Raw genomic sequence first — 24,496 nt, 5'->3', positions numbered from 1 at the left:
GAAAAGACTGATGAAAAACTGTAATGACAAACTTATAAAAACCCTGGGCCTTATTAGTGGGTCATCCTGTACAGAAGAAACATCTTTACTTTTTAAAATATGACAATAACAAGTTACACAAAATGTTATCACCAAAAAAAGAAAAGAAGTATTGCTATCTAAATAAATCTACACATAACTGGAATAAGGTTATCAGACTACAAGACTAGTTTTCAATTAAGTCGCTATATGTAACTAAATAATGTTTATTAACTTATTTAACATTTAGTAAAAGTACCTACCAACGAGATTCCTAGGAACCTGAATAAAATCCTCCACAAATTCCAAGAAACCTCTAGCCTTTTTTACAGCATCAGCACTCTGTAGATGAGGGGAAAAGTAAAAATGAAATCCTGTTTCAATCTCGGAGCAACCCATAATCCAAAACAAGAAGATGAGAAAAGAGAAAATTCTGAATGATTATGTTCTACTAAAAGATTATGCTCATTCCACTGGGGAGAGATTTCAGGTGAAGTGATTCACAAAGTACTTAAAAAAAATCATTTTTAAAAACCCCAAATCAGTCAGTACTATTAAAACCAAAAATAAAATAACATCTCTAAAATCTTTAAGCTGCTGAGAAATTTAGTGTCAGAGTTTAAATTACACAGCTGCTGAACAGCCAAAACTTTAACCCAATCCTAAATATACTAGTCTATACCTCCTGCTTGAAATTCTCATGTTAAATGTTAACAATACAAATTGTTAAAATTGTCTGATTTATTTATTCTCAAAATCAGGTGTATGACTTAAAAAGCTATTTTTGCAGAGATGCATTTTTTAAAAGTACCTACTGGTAAGATTATCAAAATTCATAATTTCTAATGAGTACAATTTTAAACAACTAGAGGGTTGGGAGTGAGTCTCTACACGGACTTTCTACTTCTCAATAAAGTCACTTTCACTTTTAACGTGCGTTCTTTAATAACCACAGATAAGGCCGGATGCAGTGGGCTCACGCCTGTAATCCCTGCACTTTGGGAGGCCAATATAGGAGGATCGTTTAAGGCCAAGAGTTTGAGACCAGCCTGGGCAACATAGGAAACCTCCATCTCTACAAAATATATAGATATATATTTAAATTAGCCCAGCATGGCAGCACATGCCTGTAGTCCTAGCTATTCAAGAGGCTGAGGCCAGAGGATGGCTTGAGCCCAGGGGTTGGAGGCTGCAGTGAGTTATGATCACGCCACTGCACTCCAGCCTGAGCAACAGAGTAGACCCTGTCTCTTTGAAAAAAAAAAAAAAAAGCAAATAAACATTTTTTTTAATTTTAAAACCATAGCTCAAATTATTGTGTGCACACTACATGATATACCATATGCAATCAACATTTTTTACAATGCATCCAATCCTTAAGAACTGTATTAAGGTAAGCACTATTATTATTTTATAATGAGAACACTTATACAAGGAAGTAACAAACTCCAAGCCTACTCAAAGCAGCCTACTTAAAGTGAATTCCAATCCAGGCAGTATAGCTCCAAAGCTCGTCTTTTTTTTTCCCCTCCTCCTTCTCAACAAGACAGGACCTTGCTCTGTTGCTCAGGCTAGAGGACAATGGCATGATCATAGCTCACTGCAGCCTCTCATTCCTGGACTCAAGTGATCTTCCTGCTTCAGCATCCAAAATTGCTGGGGTTACAGACGTGAGCCACCGTGTCTGGCTGTCTTCTTAATTACTATGTTATACTGTCTACTTTTAAAGGTTTTGAAATTAAAAGTGAAGCTTCTAGTCAGCTTTACTATGTGAAAGCAGCTGTTCATAAGAGCTATGTATGAAAAGTCAAGACACAAAATTGTCATTCAAAAAAAACTCCAGGCCAGGCACGGTGGCTCACGCCTATAGTCCCGGCACTTTGGAAGGCTGAGGCAGGTGGATTGCTTGAGCTCAGGAGTTCGAGACAAGCCTGTGCAACATGGCAAAACCTTGTCTCTTTAAAAAATAAAAATCCAGTTACTCTAATTTGAAGGATGGTCTCAATTTACATATATAAAAATATAGATAAGATGCGTGTGTATGTATATATATAAATTTATATATACTTTTCTAAACTCTATGTTGCCCTGGCTAGATTCAAACTCATAGGCTCAAGCAATCCTCCTGCCTCAGATTCCCAAGTAGCTGGGACTGCAGGTGTGTGCCACTGCACCTGGCTGAATAACATTTTTAAAATAACTTACTAATTTTCTACCCCTGCAAACGTCATGATTAACCAGTGACGAAGTATTATACAAACTCAAGTTCTAGAAAAGCTATTCTAATCTATACCATTTACTCCTGCCAGTGCCTGGCACACAGTAAACATTCAAAAAAATACTTCGATAGATTATTTGTTAACGGGTATAAAACTGAAGTAAACTCAGAAGCGGTTAAGAAACCTCAATAAAAAAACTACATATTTAATTACTTAGTAAATCTTTCACTCCCCTCAATACAAAGTTAACTTCAATTCAGCTTCATAAGTAATGACTACTAGGCTGACTGATGCTAATTGAATACATGCTACCTCAAAAATGTTTCACGGGAAACTGGAATTTCAGATAAAAATATAATCAAACAATAGATGGTTAATAAACTAAAGGCCAAGGCAGGAGAAAGAGAACTTACCTCTCCGTAGATTCTGAATGTTCCAGTATCTTCATCTAGCTCAATGGCAGTAACTCCAGGAACCTTCCTAGCTTGCTGGATGTTACTACCATGTGTTCCTATTGCCAGGCCCATTAAATCTTCTCTCACAACAAATTCCTCATGAAAAGCTGCTGCAAGTTGTTTTGTGCACTAATAAAAGAGGAAAATTAGTATTATAAAAGATCAAAATACAAAATGGCTTTTTTGTATGGTTTGGTTTTTTTCCAGACAGGGTCTCACTCTGTCACCAAGGCTAGGGTGCAGTGGCGTGATCATGGCTCACTGCCAACTCAATCTCCTGGGCTCAAGCAATCGTCCCACTTCAGCCTCCTGAATAGTTGGAAATACAGGCACGCACCACTGAGCCCAGCTAATTTTTTTTTTAAATTTATTTTTTGTAGAGACGAGCTCTCACTATATTACCCAGGCTGGTCTCGAACTCTTGGGCTAAAGCAATCCTCCCACTTCAGCCTCCCAAAGTGCTGGGATTATAGGCATGAGCTACCACACGCGGCCACAAAATGTTTTATTGCACATCCATGTTCATAGCATTATTTACGATAGTAAAGAGGTGAAAGCAACCCAAATCCACAGACCAATTAATGAATGAACATAATGTGGTATATACATTCTGTCTTAAAAAGGAAATTCTGACACACGCTACATAGATGAACCTTGATGCTAAGTAAAATATGCCAGTCACAAAAAAGACTAAAATGATTTTACTTACATGAGGTATCTAAAATAGTCAAATTTATAGCAACAGAAAATAGAATGATGGTTGTCAGGGGCTGCGGAAAGGGGAAAATGAGCAGTTGTCTAAAGGGTATAGATTTGCAGTTTTACAAGATGAGATGTACTGAAGATTGATCAATAATGTAAACATGTTTAATACTAAGTGTACACTTAAAAATGGTTAAGATGCTAAGTTTCATATGTACTTTACCACAGTATAAAGAAAAACCCAAGAAGAAAAAACCACCAAAAACCCACATAAATTTTTTTAAAAAGGCCAAAACTCAAGTTTCTTAAGAAACAAAGGAAACTCATCTAATGTCATAAAATGAATGGGGAAAAGAAACTGTTTTATTCATCTATTTTATTAGTCTAAAACACTTTTCCAGATACAGGCAGATTTGTTCACATATCCCTTGTTCAGAATTTTTAAATTAATGAGAACATTTCCAAATTTGTCCTAAGGATAATAAACATATCTTAATTTCTCTGAGACATCACAGTGTGTGCATGCACATGTGTTCATCTAGATCTAGAAAGTGTGAGTGAGTGGGAAGAACAAGTATCCTACTAGTGTAGCAGGGAAGAACAGGACAAAACAGAGTACCTCAGGATAAGACAGAGATATAATGATAAGCTTAATATTTTAATACTACATGCCACATGATGCCTCACTCCTAGTCCTCCTCTCCTCTCACACAAGAGTTGTTACAGTGAACTAGTTACTGATGAAAGATATCATGACTGACAGACGACAAGGCAGTTAAAAAAATAAAAAGGTTAAATACAAAGTAAAAAACTAGCAATACAGTCTACTGAGTATCCCTAGTTTCTTAGCTCTTTGGCACCTGTCATCTAAGTCCTACCAACAAGTCAACAGGCATTTCGCAAAGGAAAGGCTATGTTTGATAAAAGGTAAAATGCAAAAGCAATTCTTCTACAGACACAACTCCAAACAGTCACGAAACAGAGGTCCTGGGCTGCCTTCGTCTGAAGCAAGGAACTTGAAAAATATAAAACTAAATGGGGGCCAGGTTCGGTGGCTCATGCCTGTAATCCCAGCACTTTGAGAGGCTGAGGCGGGCAATCACTTGAGCCCAGGAGCTCGAGACCAGCCTGGCCAACATGGCAAAACCCCACCTCTACTAAAATACAAAAATTAGCTGGGCTTGGTGGGGCACACCTGCAATCCCAGCTACACGGAGGCTGAGGCAGGAGAACCGCTTGAATCCGGGAGGCGGAGGTTGCAGTAAGCCAAGATTGTGCCACTGCACTCTAGCCTGGGCAACAGAGCCAGAATCTGTCTCCAAAAAACAAACAAAAACTAAATGGGACACAGAAAACTCTTTTGTAAGTAAACCCACTTACTTCTAAATGCTTAGTGGCCTCTTCATTTCTGGACATAAGCATCAACTTCGTACGAATACTTCGCAAATGCATGTCACTTAAGATGTTTACTCTCTTCACAGTTGCTTCACTGGCAGACTATAAACAAACAAGCTAATTACTCAAAACTTTAATCATTCTTCCAAATAGCACAAACACCATCCCATCTTCTATGCAAAGCCTTCCTTGCTTCTCATCTACTACACTTCTTTCACCTAACATTCACTACTCTGAGTAATCACACTTTCCTTTCTGAATTCCTGTATTATTTAGATCTGCTATTCAGAATATGTTTGATTGGGGAAAAATCCGGAATCTCACACATTAAGAATTTTATGATATTAAGAATGTAAAGTAATTAACATTTTATAGCTGCAAACAAATTTTTCTCCCACACTATATTAATAAATTCACTATACACTAAGTTGATCTTAGCTTTTCTCTTCTGAAATATGTAATTATAAAATCTGTGCAATACCCATTAATAAGCTACCTTATAATACGGTACTAACTTACCAGTATCATTAGCTGTGTTGTTTCCGGATGGTAAAAAATTCTGCATGCTCCTACTGCTTTCTTAAAATCTTTATGTGCATTTTCATTAGCACACCTAGAGAGAAATCAATTTATGTGTAAGAACTCAATAACAGATTAAAGTCAGAGGAGAGTCACAATACAAAGTCAGTGTTTCATTTTGACATCCCCCACTAAAACCTTTGTTCATTAAGATGATTTTCCATCAGAAGGTTTGATTGGGCATTAGGGAAAATGTTTTGTAGGACTGAAAAATCTTCTTAATTCACAGAACAATTCAATAGTATATAAAATTACTCACGCCTCTCTCAAATCCTCAGGAACATCCACTGTGCATTTAAAGAAGGTATTTTTTTTGACAGTTTTATTTTGATTGACAGGCCGAAGTCGTTCAAATGTGACTATTTCATTGTAAGTAGCGTCACAAGCAGCATATTCAATGACATAAAACTAAAAGACATCAAAATACTTTAAAAATCCCATCTGAACAAAAATAATGAAGTTTAAATGAAGTTCTAATTACCTTGCTCAGCTTAACCAACGGACCCTCCCCCATGTGGCATAAAATACTAAGCACAGCTTAGCTACATCAATCTGATTTGCCTAAACTAGATTATAGGTTCTTACAAGCATGAACCTTGGTGGTCCTTACATGCTTGAGGTGTACCTCTGGAGAGCAGCTTTGGTGTTTGCCAATACAGAACACAAACAGAAATTAATGCTAATGGAAATGTCTGATCAACTATTTCTCAGGTAGGCTTTTAGAAATAAAACTAACAGTTGAAATAAGATTTACAAAAACCAAGCACTGAGGTACTTCCTTAGAAACTAGTCACAAAGCAAGTGTGAAGAGTACTTACTTCTCCTTTCATCATCCGAACTTTAGCCAACCACCACCCACATGGCTCTTGGTCATTTGCTCTTGAATATACCTGAGAAGAAAAAAAAATGCCTATATCCATTCATCCCAAAAGATTTCAATGCTGTAAATGACTTTTTATTAATACCCAATCCCATTAAACTTAAGAATGAAAAATGCTATTTTATTTAAATTGGCATATTAAATGCAATTTAAAGAAAGTGATATGTAACTTAAATTTACTACTTAAAAATAAAACTACTTTTTTGGGCAATTTAGCTTCTTAGAAATTAATTCCATATTCATGAGGTTTACTAAACATAAGTATTATTTTAAAGAAATGCTCTTACAAAGGAGTTTTAAATAATGTAAAACACAGGTCTTCCTGTTTCTGTCAACATTGTTAATATTAAAAATTGTTCTCAGAAAGTGATTAACGTAATTTTTAAATTCCATCGAGGATATGACATTTAGATCCCGTGCTAAAGAACCTAAATCAAATGTACTAAAATTGTTTAACTGAATAAAAAAATTACACACATTCAGTCCATCTAGCAGAATACATCTAGCTAGTATCTTACAAAATTCCTATCCAGGCCGGACGCAGTGGCTCACACCTGTAATCCCAGCACTTTGGGAGGCCAAGGTGGGTGGATAACCTGAGGTCAGGAGTTCGAGACAAGGCTGACCAACACGGTAAACCCTGTCTCTACTAAAACATAAAAATTAGCCGGGCATGGTGGCAGGTGCCTGTAATCTCATCTACTCGGAGGGCTGAGGCAGGAGAATCATGTCCAGAGGGTGGAGGATGCAGTGAGCAGAGATCACACCATTGCACTCCAGCCTAGGCACCTAGAGCAAAACTCCATCTCAAAAAAAACAAAATAAAAACTATCCACAAAAAAACAAGTCATATTCTTTATATCTATAAATATCAGTTTTATTAACGTAATAGGTCACAGAAGCTTTCACTTGGGATTAGAGTTATTTCTTATGACACAGCAGAGCTTCTTTAACATATTATATTTTCAATATAGAGAAAGGTAGCAAAGGCGGGCTGAGAAGAAACTAAAAACCAATAAAAACCAAGATTGACTGTCCTTGCAGAGATCATCAGGGAAACCTATCGGTGGCTGTTAACAGCCATCTGGGAGATAAACACAAACAACTAAAAACAAAGACTTTTAGAAAGCCTGAAGCTTCTATCAGGATGATTTGAGAGTAATCTTGGAAGTGGTAGGAATACTGGAACTGGAAATGAATAAACCAAAACCTACTAATGAACTTTATCGTATACCATGATTAGAAAAAAGCTATGAGAAAAAGCAGGAAGTCCAATATACCAATCAGGGTCCATTAAACTCAATTTTAGCTTTTCCATTTCTTTTATAAACAGATCTAACTATTCGAAGGGATCAATATCTCATGACTTATATTCTTCCTTACGACATATTCCAAAAAACAAGAAAGTTTACTTTTCTAAGACTAGAACAGAACTCACCCTTATTCTGTAATTATTATATGTATCCACTGGGCCCTTTTATAAATGTAAGGTAGAATCTAGTGATCTTATTTTTCCTATATCTTGAAACACTTTACAATTTCATCAACATTCATCAGTTATTCTCAGCTATGCTTTAAATAAAGACTAAAATGGAACAGAGGAATGATGGCATCACCTAGAGGATACAACAGTGAAATAAACTGTTAATGTTCATAGAGTTTCCTTACTGCATAGCCTGAGGTATCACATCTCTTTCAAAACAGTTCAAAAAGACCAAAGACACCATCCTTGTAGTCTGCTTTTAGCTACCGTTGACCAGTTGATAATTATGAATTTTTTTCACTCATAATTGCGAAGAGAAGAAAAATTTACAGAGGAAGGCCTTTCTAATTATTAGAGATATCAGACAACAGATGCAAAGAGATAGCAGCACACTAGATTCTACTGATAAATGTGAAATTATCTTACAAAGCAAAACCTCAGACTATGAAGTCTGAGATGGTGACATCTTAGATGAATGTTCTCAATGTATTTCTCAAACGATGTATTTCTCATTGTTCTCAAACAATGTATTTCTAAGGAGAAGAGGGAAAGATGATGTGTATTCTCATCCAGTTAATGACTCAACTGAGACTCCATCATGCAAAATCCTCCAACAAGAACCCAGATCATCCTGGTTTGCTAAAAGGGTATATGACAGTATTCTTTCATCTTTTAAGATGTTTGTGGTCAGGCACGGTGGCTTACACCTATAATCCCAAAACTTTGGGGAGCCAAAGCAGGTCGACTGCTTGAGAGCTCAGGAGTTCAAGACCACCCTGGACAACATGATGAAACCCCATCTCTATCAAAAATACAAAAGAAATTAGCCAGGTGTCGTAGCGCGCACCTGTGGTCCCACCTACATGGAAGGCTAGGGTGGGAGGATTGCTGGAGCCTGGGAAGTTGAGACTGCAGTGAGCCAAGATTGTACCACTACACTCAAGCCTGGGTGACAGAACGAGACCCTGTCCGGGGGGGAAAAAAAGGTAAAATAAAAATTGAAGATAAAATTTTAAGAAATGTTTGTGTGCCAAAATGTACTTCGTAAGTGGAAATGTCAAAAGCAGATGTGTATACAAAGGTAACTAGAAAAAGAAAGATAATGAAATGCAAAAATATTCAATAGATTAGTCAATCCAATTGACTAAATGTGCTAAAATTACAGCACAGAGATGGCTATCCCTTCTTCAATAGAATGAGATGTCATTAAAAGTTCCAAAGTATTCAAGGACTGCATTCTGATGATCCAACTGTAAGAATAACCAGAATAAGCTAGAATTTATTAGAGATATATTTTAAATCTGCTATCAATATTTATAAGATTGGTATGTTCTAGGTTCATGTATAACAGTGAGCAGTTAGTTACATTTAGAGAACTGCATTCATTGTAGATACATATATCATCAAAACCTGGAAAATATGAAAAAGTTAGATTTGCTATGTTTAAACCCTCACTAAAATGTCTAATAAGGCCATGCGTGGTGGGGCTCACGCCCATAATCCGAGTACTCTGGGAGGCTGAGGTGGGCAGATCACTTTGGCTCCAGAGTTCGAGACCAGCCTGGACAACATGGTGAAACACCATCACTATGCAAAATACAAAAGTTAGCCAGGCATGGTGGCATGTGCCTGTAATCTCAGCTACTTGGGGGCCTGGGGTAGGGTGGAAGGATCTCTTGAGCCCAGGAAGTCAAGGCTGCAGTGAGTTGTGTTTGCTTCACTATACTCCAGCATGGAGTCAATAATGGCCTTTAAAAAAGTCTAATAATGGGGGGCACAGTGGCTCATGTCTGTAATCCCAGCACTTTTGGAGGCTGAGGCAGGAGGACTGCTTGAGCCCAGGAGTTTGAGACCAACCTGGACAACACAGGAAGATTCCGTCTCTATAAAAAAAAATTTTTTTTAATTAGCCAGGTGTGGTTGGTGCATGCCTCTAGTCCCAGCTACTTGGGAGGCTGAGGAAGGAGGATCACTTGAGACTGGGAGGTCAAGGCTGCAGTGAGCCATGATCATGCCACTATACTCTAAACTGGGTGACAGAGCGAGACCCTGTCTCAAAAAAAAAAAAGGTCCAATAACGACCTTACTACCCTTTCAATCTTTCTGCTACAAAATTATTTGGTAAATGATCAGTGATGACTGTTTTCCCAAGTATACTGAGGGTTACAAAAAGAATATTCTAGGCCGGGCGCGGTGGCTCACGCCTGTAATCCCAGTACTTTGGGAGGCCGAGGTGGGTGGATCACCTGAGGTCAGGAGTTCGAGACCAGCCTCAACATGGAGAAACCCTGTCTCTACTAAAAATACAAAATTAGCCAGGCGTGGTGGTGCATGCCTGTAATCCCAGCTACTCGGGAGGCTGAGGTAGAATTGCTTGAACCTGGGAGGCGGAGGCTGCGGTGAGCTGAGATCGCGCCATTGCCCTCCAGCCTAGGCAACAAGAGCGAAACTGCGTCTCAAAAAAAAAAAAAAGAATATCCTAACAACCAAAAGAAGGTGCCCATTCGAGTAACTATCTCAGAGAGGCAGTTCGAATATCTCTTGTTAATGTGGGTAAATCAAGCCTCATTTGCTGAAAATGTTATGTCTTAAAACTACCTAACCCCCTTATTCTATTTTCACCAAAGCATAATCATTCATGAATCTGGCTTTCTAAATAAACCATCCCAACTGCCTGGAGGCTTTTCTCACTGAACGATGAAATGCTGAACTCAATTTTAAACTTAATATCCACTTCTGTAAGCTTCATAACTTCACCCCTGAAAGACCAAGTTACTCTCATAAAGTGACTAAACCTAAATTCCTAAGCCTGAATCAAAAACACTACAAATTTGGCTGCACAGCCCACACCTGTAATCCCAGCACTCTGGGAGGCTGAGGCGGGTGGATCACCTGAGGTCAGGAGTTTGAGACCAACCTGGCCAACATGGCAAAACCCCGTCTCTACTAAAAGTACAAAAATTAGCTGGGCATGGTGGTGGGCGGGCGCCCGTAATCCCAGCTACTTGGGAGGTTGAGGCAGGAGAATCGCCTGAACCTGGGAGGTGAGCCAAGATCGCACCACTGCCCTCCAGCCTGGATGACAGAGCAAGACTCCTTCTTAAAAAAAAAAAAAAAAAAAAAAGCCGGGCACAGTGGCTCACACCTGTAATCTCAGCATTTCGGGATGCCAAGGCGGGTGGATCACCTGAGGTCAGGAGTTTGAGACCAGCCTGACCAGTATGGTGAAACCCCGTCTCTACTAAAAATACGAAAATTAGCCGGGCATGGTGGCGAGTGCCTGTAATCCCAGCTACTCAGGAGGCTGAGGCAGGAGAATCACTTTAACCTAGGAGGCAGAGGTTGCAGTGAGCCGAGATCACGCCACTGCACTCCAGCCTGGTCGACAAGCAAGACTCCGTCTCAGGAAGAAGGAAAAAAAAAAACACCCCCACTTACAGTGCTATGGATCAAATCATATCCTATACAAAATGAAGAGTATATCTCACACAATAAAATATCACTTCAATAAGCCAGCATTAAAACTGTGCTCTAGTGTACTATATCCTAAATGTTAATTACTGAATTGATTTACGAATATGTCATTGAATAACAGCGCCCCACAGAAATTCCTTTTCCTCAGATTTTACTTAACTCTGCAAACTATTTCGCAGGAACAATTCACACTCTCAAATGGCCCACACACTGCTCTAACATACTAAAATCCAGGAGACTGTGCAGTGACCATGATGAGAAGCCTAAAAACACAATAGCACTCATTTTAATCACTATCGTTTTATGGAGTACAGGATGAAATAAATAGGAAGAATCAAATTCCAAAAGCCTATTTCAGGATTCTTTCCACCAAATGATCCCAAGTCAAATTCTGTTTCAAAAAAAATCTCTAAACTCAAGCAAACAAATGTGAGTGATTTAAATGTAATTCCAATCTGGATCCTAAAGTCATCAATTTTTCATTCAAGTTCATAATGTTCAACCTATGCCTTTTTTTTTTTTTTTTTGAGACGGAGTCTCGCTCTGTCGCCCAGGCTGGAGTGCAGTGGCGCGATCTCAGCTCACTGCGAGCTCCACCTCCCGGGTTCACGCCATTCTCCTGCCTCAGCCTCCCGAGTAGCTGGGACTACAGGCACCCGCTACCACACCTGGCTAATTTTTTGTATTTTTAGTAGAGATGGGGTTTCACCGTGTTAACCGGGATGGTCTCAATCTCCTGACCTCATGATCTGCCCGCCTCGGCCTCCCAAAGTGCTGGGATTACAGGCGTGAGCCACTGCACCTGGCCCAACCTATGCCTTTCAAGTAGCCAAATTAAGAAGAAGTATCAAAGACAGAGAATTTTTACCAGTCTTCAGTAAATTAACTATATTTCCATTTTTCCAAAGAAATTTTCCTATTATTTACTATTAAACTAAATAATCATAAGGACCCATTTTCAACATGTGAAATACATTTATTGAGTACTGCTGTTATGTATCTGCCATTTTGTATTATGACATTTTAAGAAGAAAATGCGCATTAGAAAAGTTTAACATCTGGAATGAACATGTATGATTTCTCTACCTAAATAACAGTATTATCTCATTCACCTTTAAGGCTGACACTTTAACAAATCAGTTTCCTACCAGCTTTCTTTACTATATCAAGTCCTAGAAACTGGCCACTCTGCAAGACAAAAACAAGTAACAAAGAATATGTTCGTCTCTCCTTTATGTGCGAGCGTTTCCCAAGCAGTAAGACTAACAATGGTCTGGTATGATGAGAAAAACTACATCTAAATACAGACAGCTAAAAACTTCAGACTGGCCAAAAGAATCAAACTTAAAACTTTTTAAAAAGTAGAGTAAATAATCCATGTATATCTTTTATATAAATAAAATACTGAATTAGACTAGGCATGGTAGCACACACCACTTTGGGAGGCTGAGGTGGGTGACTGCTTGAGCCCAGGAGTTCAAGACTCGCTTGGGCACCATGGCAAAACCTCATCTCTACAAAAAATACAAAAATTAGCCCAGCATGGTAGCACACGCCTACGATCCCAGCTACTCAAGAAGCTGAGACAGGGAAGATCCCTTGAGCCCGGGAGGTCAAGGCTGTAAGTGAGCCATGATGGCACCATTGTACTCCAGCCTGGGTGACAGAGTTAAGACCCTGTCTCAAAAAAATAAAATTTGGGAAAAAAAAAAATCTAAAAAGTTGTAAAAGAAAGGAGTGTCTTACCTCAGATAATTTTTATTCTCTTTTTTAATCCAATTTCTCTCAAGGCGCCTATCCCAACATTTTAATATAATATATAGATATATAACCATAATGCCTGACAATCCGCCATATGACTAGAAAAGGAAAGGCATATGCCACAAGAACAAAAACTTGCCAATTCCTATTTTAACTATGAATACTAAACCAGAAAACCTCACAGTTCAAAAACAGGTTTTTAAAATTTCAAATATGCTAAATGCAAGGAAGAAACCTTACAAAAAACATGATCAGGGCTGCGCGTGGTGGCTCAAGCCTGTAATCCTGGCACTTTGGGAGGCCGAGGCGGGTGGATCACCTGAGGTCAGGAGTTCGAGACCAGCCTGACCAACATGGAGAAAACCCGTCTCTACTAAAAATACAAAATTAGCTGGGTGTGGTGGCACATGCCTGTAATCTCTGCTATTTGGGAGGCTGAGGCAGGAGAATCACTTGAACCCAGGAGGCGGAGGTTGCGCTGAGCCGAGATGGCGCCATTGCACTAGAGCCTGGACAAGACCGAAACTCCATCTCCAAAAAAAAAAAAGAAAAGAAAACAGAAAAAAACAAAAACAAAACACGTTATCAACTTAGATGTCAGGCTTACTATGTAACATGTCTATGTGTGTTGCTTATATATTACTTGCTGAGCAAGGCAGATATCTAAAATAAAAAGCAAAAATGTTACATGTGAAATGAGGGAGGAGGGATATTTCTACTGCCCTTCCAAGAGCCCAAAACACTGTACTAGATACCCAATGTAAACGAAATCTAAAGAACTCTTCATTTTCACATTACCTTCAAACTTTACAGGCGGAGCATATTTTTCTAGCAATCTTTAGTCAGCAAAAATCAATCATTAAGCAAACATTTATGAAATATTTACTATTAAGTGTTATGAAGATTTTTAAAGAGATGACACCACTTTTTAAAAGGCAAACAAAAAGCCACTAATTAGGTATAAAAATAAATATTTCCATTTTAGACCTTTTCAAAATTAACTTTCTACTATAAATCATATGATGTCTTCTTGGGTCCACTGCTGGGCCATGACATTACTTTATGTGCTGTAACTTCATGTAAATTTCCTAAGGGGCTAGAAAGGCAAACCCTGTATTTAAGCAACCAATATATTTTTAATGTAACAAAACGTTAGTGTAAACCATATGAAACTGTCAATACTTAACCATTTCTGACCTACAAGAATGGAAATTTCTTATGGCTCAAGTCTTTAAAAATCACCTTACAAGCTTAATAAAGCTCTCTCGGATCATTTTTGTTCTAAATTTATTACTAAGGGCAAAGTCACCTTTTCTTTCCTTCAAAGAAGGATTCCTAGAGCTGCAGAAGAATGTTGTGAGTCTGGCACAAAACTGACCAAACCCTGTGAATACATTTGGAAAAACAAAAAATGAAACTGGTTATCAGCTTCCCAACCTCCAGACTAACCTTGGACAAGCTAATAAAGTATTCACACAGTTAAGAAGAGGACACAAACCGTTTTGTGACTCTGAAATAATCTGTTTAAAAAGTATGATGGTAGAGCTCCCAGGCTGGTGAATCTATTCATGGGCTGGAAATGTGGCATGCTCAAAGAAGTCATGGAAGCTCTACTTTCCAAGCCCCTTCCCTCACCCCGACCTTGCCTCATGCATCTCTTTCATTTGGCAGTTCCTGACTTGCATCCTTTATAATAAACCAGTAAACAATCGAGCCTGACCATCTCTAAGTATGATTGAAGAATGTCAGTTTACCTCTGCTATTTTGCACAATCCCAGAAAAATTTTAAGAAAAAGTGTTTATTGACCAAAAAATTACATTTCATAACTAAGGCGATCAGATATGAAGCAACCTAAAAGGATTACCACCCACACCCCCCCACCGGTATAAGGGAAAAATAGTGCAGGGAAGCAGATGTAAAAAACATAATTTAAAAATGTAAAAGTAAGCCTGCGCAGTGTCTCACGCCTATAATCTCAGCACTTTGGGAGGCCGAGGCGGGTGTTCACTTGAAGCCAGAAGTTCGAGACCAGCCTGGCCAACATCACAAAACACCATCTCTACTAAAAATAAAAAAATTAGCTGGGCATGGTGGCTCACACCTGTAATTCCAGCTACTCAGAGGCCAAGGCACGACAATCACTTAAAATCGGGAGGTGGAGGTTGCAGTGAACTGAGATTGTGCCACTGTACTCCAACCTGGGCAACTTAGTGAGACTCCATCTCAAAAAATAAAAAATAAAAAAAATTGCCTAAGAAAAAAACACAAAAAAGATAAAAACTCAGGGCCGGGCACAGTGGCTCACACCTGTAATCCCAGAACTTTGGGAGGCCAAGGCAGGCTGATCACCTGAGGTCGGGAGTTTGAGACCAGCCTGACCAACATGGAGAAACCCCGTCGCTACTGAAAATACAAAATCAGCCGGGTATGATGGTGCATGCCTGTAATCCCAGCTACTAGGGAGGCTGAGGCAGGAGAATCGCTTGAACCCGGGAGGTGGAGGTTGTGGTGAGCCAAGATCGCACCATTGCACTCCAGCCTGAGCAACAAGAGCAAAACTCCATCTCAAAAATAAAATAAAATAAAAAAAATAAAACTCAACCATAAAATGCAAGGACTTCCTACACCAAAAACTGCACAAACAAAAAATAGACAATTCACAGAACAAGGGGTTAAGAGCCAACCAACTAATTTAAGTGATGTTCCCATACTACTATTCATTAAGGAAATGAGAATTCACGAGACATCAGTTTCCATCCACCAAGTTTACAAAACTGTACATACGAACAATATAATACAGTCACTTAATGTATGAAAAAGATACCTCCAGTGTTAATAAAAGTATAAAGTAATTCTGAAGACATTTTTGGAGGATGAAATGGTACATTTTAATACTTTTAAAAATGTTAACCTCTTAGGAATTATACTACCAGACTTGCATAAGAATATTAACTTTAACTCTGGCATTGTTTTCTTTTGCTAACAGCAAAAAATCTGGTAATTTCAATGTCTTTTAATTTGATATATCCACACCAAATAATTTTGAGGTGGTTACAAAAAATGAGGTAAATTTAAATGAGAAGACATGAAAATGTTTGCTGTCCTAATTAAGTGAATACAAAAGTCACAAATATATAACTTAATCCCAATTTTTTTTCAACTTAAGTATGTCCTTTATACATGCAAATAAAAAACTTACAAGAGAATCAACTCTGGTAAATGAGATTTAAGATAGGGTGGGTGGACAAGTACACCTACATTAAGATGGAAGGTTTACTTTGTACTTTATATAATTTTTTACCATTTCATTTTTTACATTAAGCTTTATTACTTTAAATTTAAAGAAGGGGAAGAGGCTTTCGAAACGTTACCTGGGAAAGCACTAACTCCGAATTTCTAAACACTCTACGTAATACGGATAAATCCTTAATAAACGGTGACAAAAAAACAAAATCCTATGGGTGGCAAGGTTATGCTTAAACTTTTTCCTTATATTAATTTTTAAATTTTTCAAAAGTGAAAAAAAATCACATCTTAATTTCAGATAATGACTTACAAAATTCTAGAGAGCAAATTTGACCAGAGCTGAATCATAAAACATAACGTGAAATTTAAAAAAAACTCTAGATTCAATTTCTAAATCATTCAATCTCTAACACCAATGTCTTCTTCACAAAAGCGGAGGCAGACCACAGGGGTGAGCCAGACTGTTCAGGAACAGGGAAGGACCCTCCTGGACAGGAATGGAAAAAGTACACTGTAACAACACCCTCACCACCCCACCAAGAGTAGTTTTCCCTTTAATCTGAGACTTGACGCTACCAATTTTAAGTGTCTAAACAACAAAAAAGTGTAAGAAGCATTACTCTCAAAACTGAGTGCCACACATTTCTAATTCTAGAACATGTCCAAACCTACATCATTCCTTGCTTGACCTAACTTTTGCTTACTCAAAATCCAAAAAACACGGTACCAGAAATAAATTTTGAAAAATGAAAATGAATCAAGCCCTTTATTCTCACAGAAAACTATTAGAAAGAGATACAATATTGAGAAAAACATTTTCAATAAAATCTAAAGTCCAAATGAACACAGTAATCTGCAGCATCACTGCCATATATAGCACCCACCAAGGACCCCACTTCACACTCCTTGATTTGCAGCAGTCACTTCACCACTTTGTTTCCTCGTGTCTCCCCCAGATGCCACCAGTAACATTTTCCTCAAGAACTCTAATACACACAGATAGTTACAGGTATCCTTACAAAAAGTTACTTCTTAACTTACTGCCATTTAAAAATTCTGCCTGGATTTTAATTATTTGCACTAAGTTCACTGTGTACTATTTTGCTTTTACTAAAGCAAAGTATAAATTATGTCAGGGTGCCATGAGCCAAGTCCCTCATGAATGAGTAAAGCATTCACTCTACTCACTATCTTTGACTTCCACCAAAGTGGGTACACTAAGTTAAGGTTGTCAGGGATTGAAGTGCTGCAATTTTTGACTTCCTAGCATATTATCTAGATTAATGAGAGCTCAAAGAAAGTTTGTCATTAAAAAATCAGGCCATGTATGGTGGCTCACACCTGTAATCCCAGAACTTTGGGAGGCCAAGGTGGGCGGATCACCTGAGGTCAGGAGTTCAAGACCAGCCTGGCCAACAAGGCGAAACCCTGTCTCTACTACAAGTAAGAAACAATTAGCTGGGCGTGATGGTGGGTACCTATAATCCCAGATACTCAGAAGGCTGTGGCAGGAGAATCGCTTGAACCTGGGAAGAGGAGGTTGGAGTGAGCTGAGATCGCTCCATTGAACTCCAGCTTAGGCGACAGAGTGAGACTCCATCTCAAAAAATAAAATAAAGTAAAATAAAATTGGCAGATAACTAAATCATTTGCAAAGTGCTTAGTACAGAATACGTACGTTTAAAATGTTTGTAAATGGCTAGGCACGGTGGCTCACACCTGTAATCCCAGCACTTTGGGGGGACAAAGTGGGCAGATCACCTGAGGTCAGGAGTTCGAGAACAGCCTGGCCAACATCGTGAAAGCCCGTCTCTACTAACAATACAAAAATTAGCCAGGCGTGGTGACACACGCCTGTAGTTCCAGCTATTCAGGAGGCTGAGGCAGGTGAATCGCTTGAACCTGGGAGGCAGAGGTTGCAGTGAGCCAAGATAGCGCCATTGCACTGCAACCTGGAAGACAAGAGGGAAACTCCATCTCAAAAAATAAATAAATAAAATAAAATAAAATGTTTGTAGGGCCGGGCACGGTGGCTCACGCCTATAATCCCATCATTTTGGGATGGTGAGACAAGCCTGAAAGAACATGCACAACATGAACAATGTTTTATTCATCTGTGAGCTGTGATTTTTCTTTCCCTCCTCCTGTATTTTTTTTGCTTTTCTGTACTTTTAAATTTTTCCTCAGACATTTCTAGAATATTGTAGAAGGCAGAAAGCTAGTTACAATATTTCACGTTGTTACATATGAACTCTGTTAATGATCACTATAGTAAAATAACTATTAACACCTCATAAAGACACCTAGGCAAATCGTTAAGACAAATTATTTAAAGTAATTAGCAAAAAGAAGGAAAAGGGTAACACCATAGTGCATAGCGTTCTATGCTAGGTTCTTTTAAGAATTCAAATGCACTATCATCCATGACTTCCAAATTATAATGATAAATTTAAAGTCTACAAAGCTAAAAATGGGACAGGTGAGACCGATTCTAACTCCAAAACTCAAGCACTGCTATATTACACAGCTATTACCACCAATAGAAAGAATAGAGAAAAGGAATTAGATTTATCCTCCATCAACTAAGCTAATTCTCCTAAAAGAGTATTTATTTAAATCAAAAAAATAGACACAAGAAAATAAACTTAAAAATACATACCTCTACTTCATCTCCTTCACTAATTTCTTTTTTTATATCAGGTGGTGGTGGTAATCTAACTTCATTAAATGGAACCTGGCGTTCTGGTTGCCAACTGAAGGATTAGAAAAGGTGTATTAACAACTTAAAAATATATAGTCTACGCCTGGTGTTGCATATTTTTTCAAGTTAGTTTATCATTTAGCTTTCCCTAAAGAGAAAAAAAACAACATTCATACTATTAATAATTTCCCAAGTAATTAGTTACTGAAGTAGAACAGATTTTGTATGACTCTTAATAAGTTCATAATTAACATAATTGTTAACAATTGTACATTACCTCCCAAATTACTCATCCTAACAGCAGTACACATTCTCCCAAATTACTCATCATAAGAGCAATACATACATTATTCTGCAAATGAAATAAGCTAAGTTCACAGTGATGACTAACTTTGATTCGGACAGCTGCCCAATAAATAGTAGTGGTATCAACTTATTTCAAATAGTTTCACAACTACATGACCTATCAATAAAGGAAACACAATTTCATATATTACAAAACAATATAAACTGTGTAATTCTTTTTAGTATACATGTTCACAGAAATACAGAAAATTATCAGCAATTATTTTGAACAGCTGAATTACAAAAGATTTCATTTTCTCACGTTCCATTTATCTTTCCTACAGTGGATATATACATTATAATTAGAACCTAGAAAAAGCTTACTTTTAACTCTGTAGCAAATATGAATGTATTAAACCAATTTAGCAGTTAACTGACATTTTTTATGTTGTATTTTAAAAGCTGAAATTATAAAGTAAAAAATTATTCCCTACTCTAATTTCTCATAGGTCATTTATATGTCTGGGAAGTATACTATGACATAAAATGTCCCTCAAGTTTCTATCTGCCAAGGCTGGGCAAAGTAGCAGCTGACAAGTAAAAGATTTGGGGATGCTTTCTTTTCACCATTACTGTCCAAATGGCAGCTGCTCAAAGATAGAAGTCATCTCAACACTTGTTTCTACATGAAGCAGCTGTTAGGCAAAGATCTTTTCAGGCAATTCCAGAAACAGCTTAAAAGTGGAAGCTGAACAGTTTTTTTCTGACCATCAATTAAACAGTGCTCTTGGAGATGGAGTTTTGCTCTTGTCGTCCAGGCTGGAGTGCAACGGCGCCGTCTCGGCTCACTGCAACCTCCACCTCCCGGGTTCAAACAATTCTCCTGCCTCAGTCTCCTAAGTAGCTGGAATTACAGGCGCCCCCCACCATGACTAGCTAATTTTTTTGTATTTTTTAGTAGAGACAGGGTTTCACCATGTTGGCCAGGCTGTCTCACACTCCTGACCTCAAGTGATCTGCCCGCCTCGGCCTCCCAAAGTGCTGGGATTACAGGCATGAGCCACCGCACCCAGCCCAGCGCTATTTTATAGCCCTTCCTAACCAAACCCAGCATGCTGTCTTTCCCATTTTTAGACTGCATACCCCTCAGGCAATTAAAAATGGCTTAATACTTATTCTGATGACCAGTAGTCAACTGGAAGACCTTCTACAACCTCATTTGAAAATTCTGGGCTTTTAAATATTAAGCATATTATCATCTAATTTGTGCCATCTATTTCTGCAAAACTGATTCATATCCATACATGTTCTGGCGAAGAGGGTTATGAAAAAAGTGACAATTATGGACAGAAAAACAGATAAAGAATTATCAAAACTAGACTTATGATCAAACAACCAAACCTCCCCACCCCCCAAAAGCAAAATCATTTTTCCACTGGCAGTAGGAACACCCAAAAGCAAAAAGTTTGGCACTGCCATCTCTAAAATTAAGGCCTTTGTCAACAAAAATAACTTACTTATTTTCAAAAACAACTGTAAGGGAGTCTTCATGAACATCTTTGATAAATCCCTGCAAGACACAAAAACATTATAAAAGCATATATATTAAAGCACTTCGTAACTCTAAAAGGTTGTATTAGTTCAAAGATAATAGGGAGTGCTAAAAGAACACAAGGTTTGGAATTAGGCAGATGTGAGTTTGATTTCCATCTATTCCATTTATGAGACATACGATCTTTTAAGTTACTTAACCTCTCTGAACCTCATTTTTCACCCGGTGTCATCTACCTGGGAATTAGCAAAAGTAAATGTACATCCCTGGAACACCTCAGGTATTAGTTCAGCAAGGCAGTTATTTAGTATTGTGACTAAGAGTTCAGTATTTACTACTGTGACAAAGAGTTCAAGCTCTGGAGTACTGGCTGCCAGGATTCATACCCAAGCTCTATCACTTGTATATTCTTGAATACAGTTTTGATCTAATGAAATTAATTACAGTATCATCCACCTAATGAAAAATTTATCAGAAGTAAATGAAGTAATGTTTAGCACAGTACCTGGCACAAAGTAAGAACCCAATTTTGTTATAAATGTTATCAATATTATAGTTCACCTTCAGTAAAATGCATGACTCCATTTTGAATACTATCTTTGCCATTAACTTAATCTTATTTTTCCTACATACTTCTCTTTCCCTTCCCTTAAAAGAAAATTGGGCTATAGTGAGTACACTGTTCACGATTATGTTGGAACGAATACAGATTCTCAATAACAATTGGCGGTCATTTTTCAGCCTTAAAATTACTATTAAAATTAGCCTTCTTATTCTATCTTCCTTTGATTAATACAGCTGAAAGAAACCATAAGATCTGACATACTCAAGAAAGAGCAAAGGACTTGGGTGTAGAATTACTGTTGCTGAAATCCTGATTCCACCACTATGTAACCATAGGCAAGCAGTCCTTGGCACTTATATAATTACAATTAACATTAAATGACTTTATATTACTATGAATCAGAACTGCAAATTACTGAATGTTAGTCAAATGCTTACACACACTTTCAACCATGGGGTACATAGGAAATACTTTTCTAAAACATCTTTATCACACTAGACTCCATAATGTCCAAGGCACACTAGCTATATAAACACATGTATAGTACCTGGTCAAAGTAAGACAAAAATGAACACATCTGTTTATCTCACTCCTTCCCAAAAGTCCATTAACTAACAGTAAAGAGACTTGAAGGAATAAACCCAAAAGAAAGAAGAGAATAAAGGGAAAAGGCAACTTACAACAACAAAAAAGTTTGTTTGTTTGTTTGTTTTTGAAACTTACAAAGTAAATGGAAGAAGGGTAACTTAAGTAATAAAAAACAAAGCAAGCCCAGGCGCCCAGCACTTTGGAAGAACAAGAAAGGCGGACACCTTGAGCTCAAGAGTTCGAGACCATCCTAGGCAAGACAGTGGAATCCCATCTCTACCAAAAATATAAAAAAATTAGCCAGGCCTGATGGCGTGTCTGTGGTCCCAGCTACTTGGAAGGCTGAGGCGGGAGGATCACTTGAGCCTGGGAGGCAGAGGTTGCAGTGAGCCATGATCATGCTGCTGCGCCATGACCATGCTGCTGCACTCCAGCCTGGGTGACAGAGTGGCCCCATCTCCAAAAAAAAAAAAAAAAAAAAAAAAAAAAAACCACAACAACTAATTTTTAAGGGCATACTCTGTGTTAGACATTTTTCTAAGCAAATTAAGACTATAAAATATAAACTGGCAGTGGGAATGGCTCAGTTCTCTTCTCCAGCTCCAACTGCCTGTTGTCTCATTTATTTGTGTGCCACGGGACATTTCTATGCAAACATCCTCACTGAGGCCTAAAACCCAGGATATCTTTCTCTTGAAGATTGCTATGGTAGGCCCGGTGCAGTGACTCACGCCTGAAATGCCAGCACTTTGGGAGGCCAGAGCAGGCAGATCACCTGAGGTCCGGAGTTCGAGACCAGCCTGGCCAACATGGTGAAACTCCATCTCTTCTAAAAATGCAAAAATTAGCCAGATGTGGTAGCAGCTGCCTGTAATCCCAGCTACTCGGGAGGCCGAGGCAGGAGGATCGCTTGAACCCAGGAGGCAGAGGTTGCAGTGAGCCGAGGCTACACCACTACACTCCAGCCTGGGCGACAACAGCAAAACTCCATCTCAAAGAAAAAAACAAAAAAGACTGCTATAGTAGCTCCTGCCTTGCAATTCTGGAGATATTTATTAATTAATCCTCCCTAAATTTAAATATTAAGAGTTGCCACTCTAGTTCAAGCTCTGATTATCTGACCATGCTATAATAATGACTTTCTGGCCAGTTTCTCTATTTCTAGTAGGGCACATTCACGTCTTTTTTTTTTTTTGAGGCAGTCTCGCTCTGTTGCCCAGGCTGGAGTACAGTGGTGTGATCTGGGCTCACAGCAACCTCCACCTCCCTGGCTCAAGGAATCCTCCTACCTCAGCCTCCCCAGTAGCTGGGACTACACCACCACACCCAGCTAATTTTTTTGTATTTTTAGTAGAGACAGAGTTTTGCCATGTGGGCCAGGCTGGTCTCGAACTCCTGACCTCAGCTGATCCACTCGCCTCGGCCTCCCAAAGTGCTGAGATTATAGGCATGAGCCACCACACCTGGACCACATTCGCTTTCAAAAATCACTTTGGTCAGCACATTCAGTTATGTTACCAGCAAATATAACTGTATTATACCCTTGCCATTTTTTAACAAATTTCAGAAACTGGGAATTTCCATGTTTATGAATATTAGTAAAGCATCTCTTCCATCAGAAGACAGCCATATTTTCAACTTCCACTAACGTGTTCTAGTTCTTCAATAAACTCTCACAAAGTTTGAAAAGTCTCACAAATTAATCTTTCTAGTCTCTGTATAATTCATAGTGGATTAGTTCAAATCAGAACTCTAAATCACTAGGAACTTTCACTCCTTTCTCACCTTTATAATAATCTCTCACTCTTTGTAATAAAAACCTTTTTTCTATCTAAAAATCACCACTTCTACCTTTCCCACAAACGCTTCCACCATAAACATCAGTATCAACTTTGAGTGCACATTTTTCACAAACTTTAAAACACAGCTCTGTACAACTACTTTTTTTTTTTTTTTTTTTGAGATGGAGTCTCACTCTGTTGCCAGGCTGGAGTGCAGTGGTGCAATCTCAGCTGGCCGCAACCTCCAACTCCCTGGTTCAAGCACTTCTCCTGCCTCAGCCTCCCGAGTAGCTGGGATTACAGGCACACGCCACCACGCCCAGCTAATTTTTGTATATTTAGCAGAGACTGGGTTTCACCATGTCCGCCAGGCTGGTCTCGAACTCCGACCTCGTGATCCGCCCACCTTGGCTTCCCAAAGTGCTGGGATTACAGGCGTGAGCCACCACGCCCCGGCCCTTGTGCATCTACTCTTATTGCTAGTATCATTCTGCCATAAGATTTACTAGAGTAAGGCCTGACACCAAGTCCTTAAAATCTATTTGGACTGTAGTGAACGATTTCTAACATCCTACTCCATAAAATCTAATCCCCAAGTCCTAAATTCTAGACAAAGGTGTTTCTAATGGGCAGATTTCTCTAAAATTTAGTCCACTTGACACAGGACACAGTCAATACTTTTAAATGTATTTTTGTATTCCCAAGCCACCAGAATGATGGTAGGTCTCCCCACCTGCTCAAGAGACCCAAATTGACAGGGCTGGGTCTTTGCCAAAATCCGATAGGAGACACCGCAACAGCCACATTTGTC

The 24,496-nt window shown here is 38.6% G+C and overlaps 1 protein-coding gene across 6 annotated transcripts in view; it reads right to left on the bottom strand.

Moving 5' to 3' along the window:
* The window catches only part of FXR1 (FMR1 autosomal homolog 1), a 65,277-nt gene that overhangs the window by 22,420 nt on the left and 18,361 nt on the right, over window positions 1-24,496 (bottom strand). For all 6 annotated transcript variants that reach the window (XM_003831978.7, XM_008957350.4, XM_063602613.1 and 3 more), the window contains exons 2-9: window positions 20,717-20,769; window positions 18,873-18,966; window positions 6,187-6,258; window positions 5,628-5,776; window positions 5,309-5,402; window positions 4,775-4,891; window positions 2,651-2,821; window positions 282-360 (exon numbers count right to left, since the gene is read on the bottom strand). In XM_003831978.7, coding sequence (XP_003832026.3) covers window positions 282-360; window positions 2,651-2,821; window positions 4,775-4,891; window positions 5,309-5,402; window positions 5,628-5,776; window positions 6,187-6,258; window positions 18,873-18,966; window positions 20,717-20,769 — 829 coding nt within the window. The remainder of the gene's footprint in view (window positions 1-281; window positions 361-2,650; window positions 2,822-4,774; window positions 4,892-5,308; window positions 5,403-5,627; window positions 5,777-6,186; window positions 6,259-18,872; window positions 18,967-20,716; window positions 20,770-24,496) is intronic.

This window comes from Pan paniscus, chromosome 2, assembly GCF_029289425.2.
Source record: "Pan paniscus chromosome 2, NHGRI_mPanPan1-v2.0_pri, whole genome shotgun sequence".
In the NCBI taxonomy this organism is placed as follows: domain Eukaryota; kingdom Metazoa; phylum Chordata; class Mammalia; order Primates; family Hominidae; genus Pan; species Pan paniscus.
The sequence above is the reverse complement of the archived record's forward strand: the minus strand, read 5'-3'. Positions and strand labels throughout refer to the sequence as shown.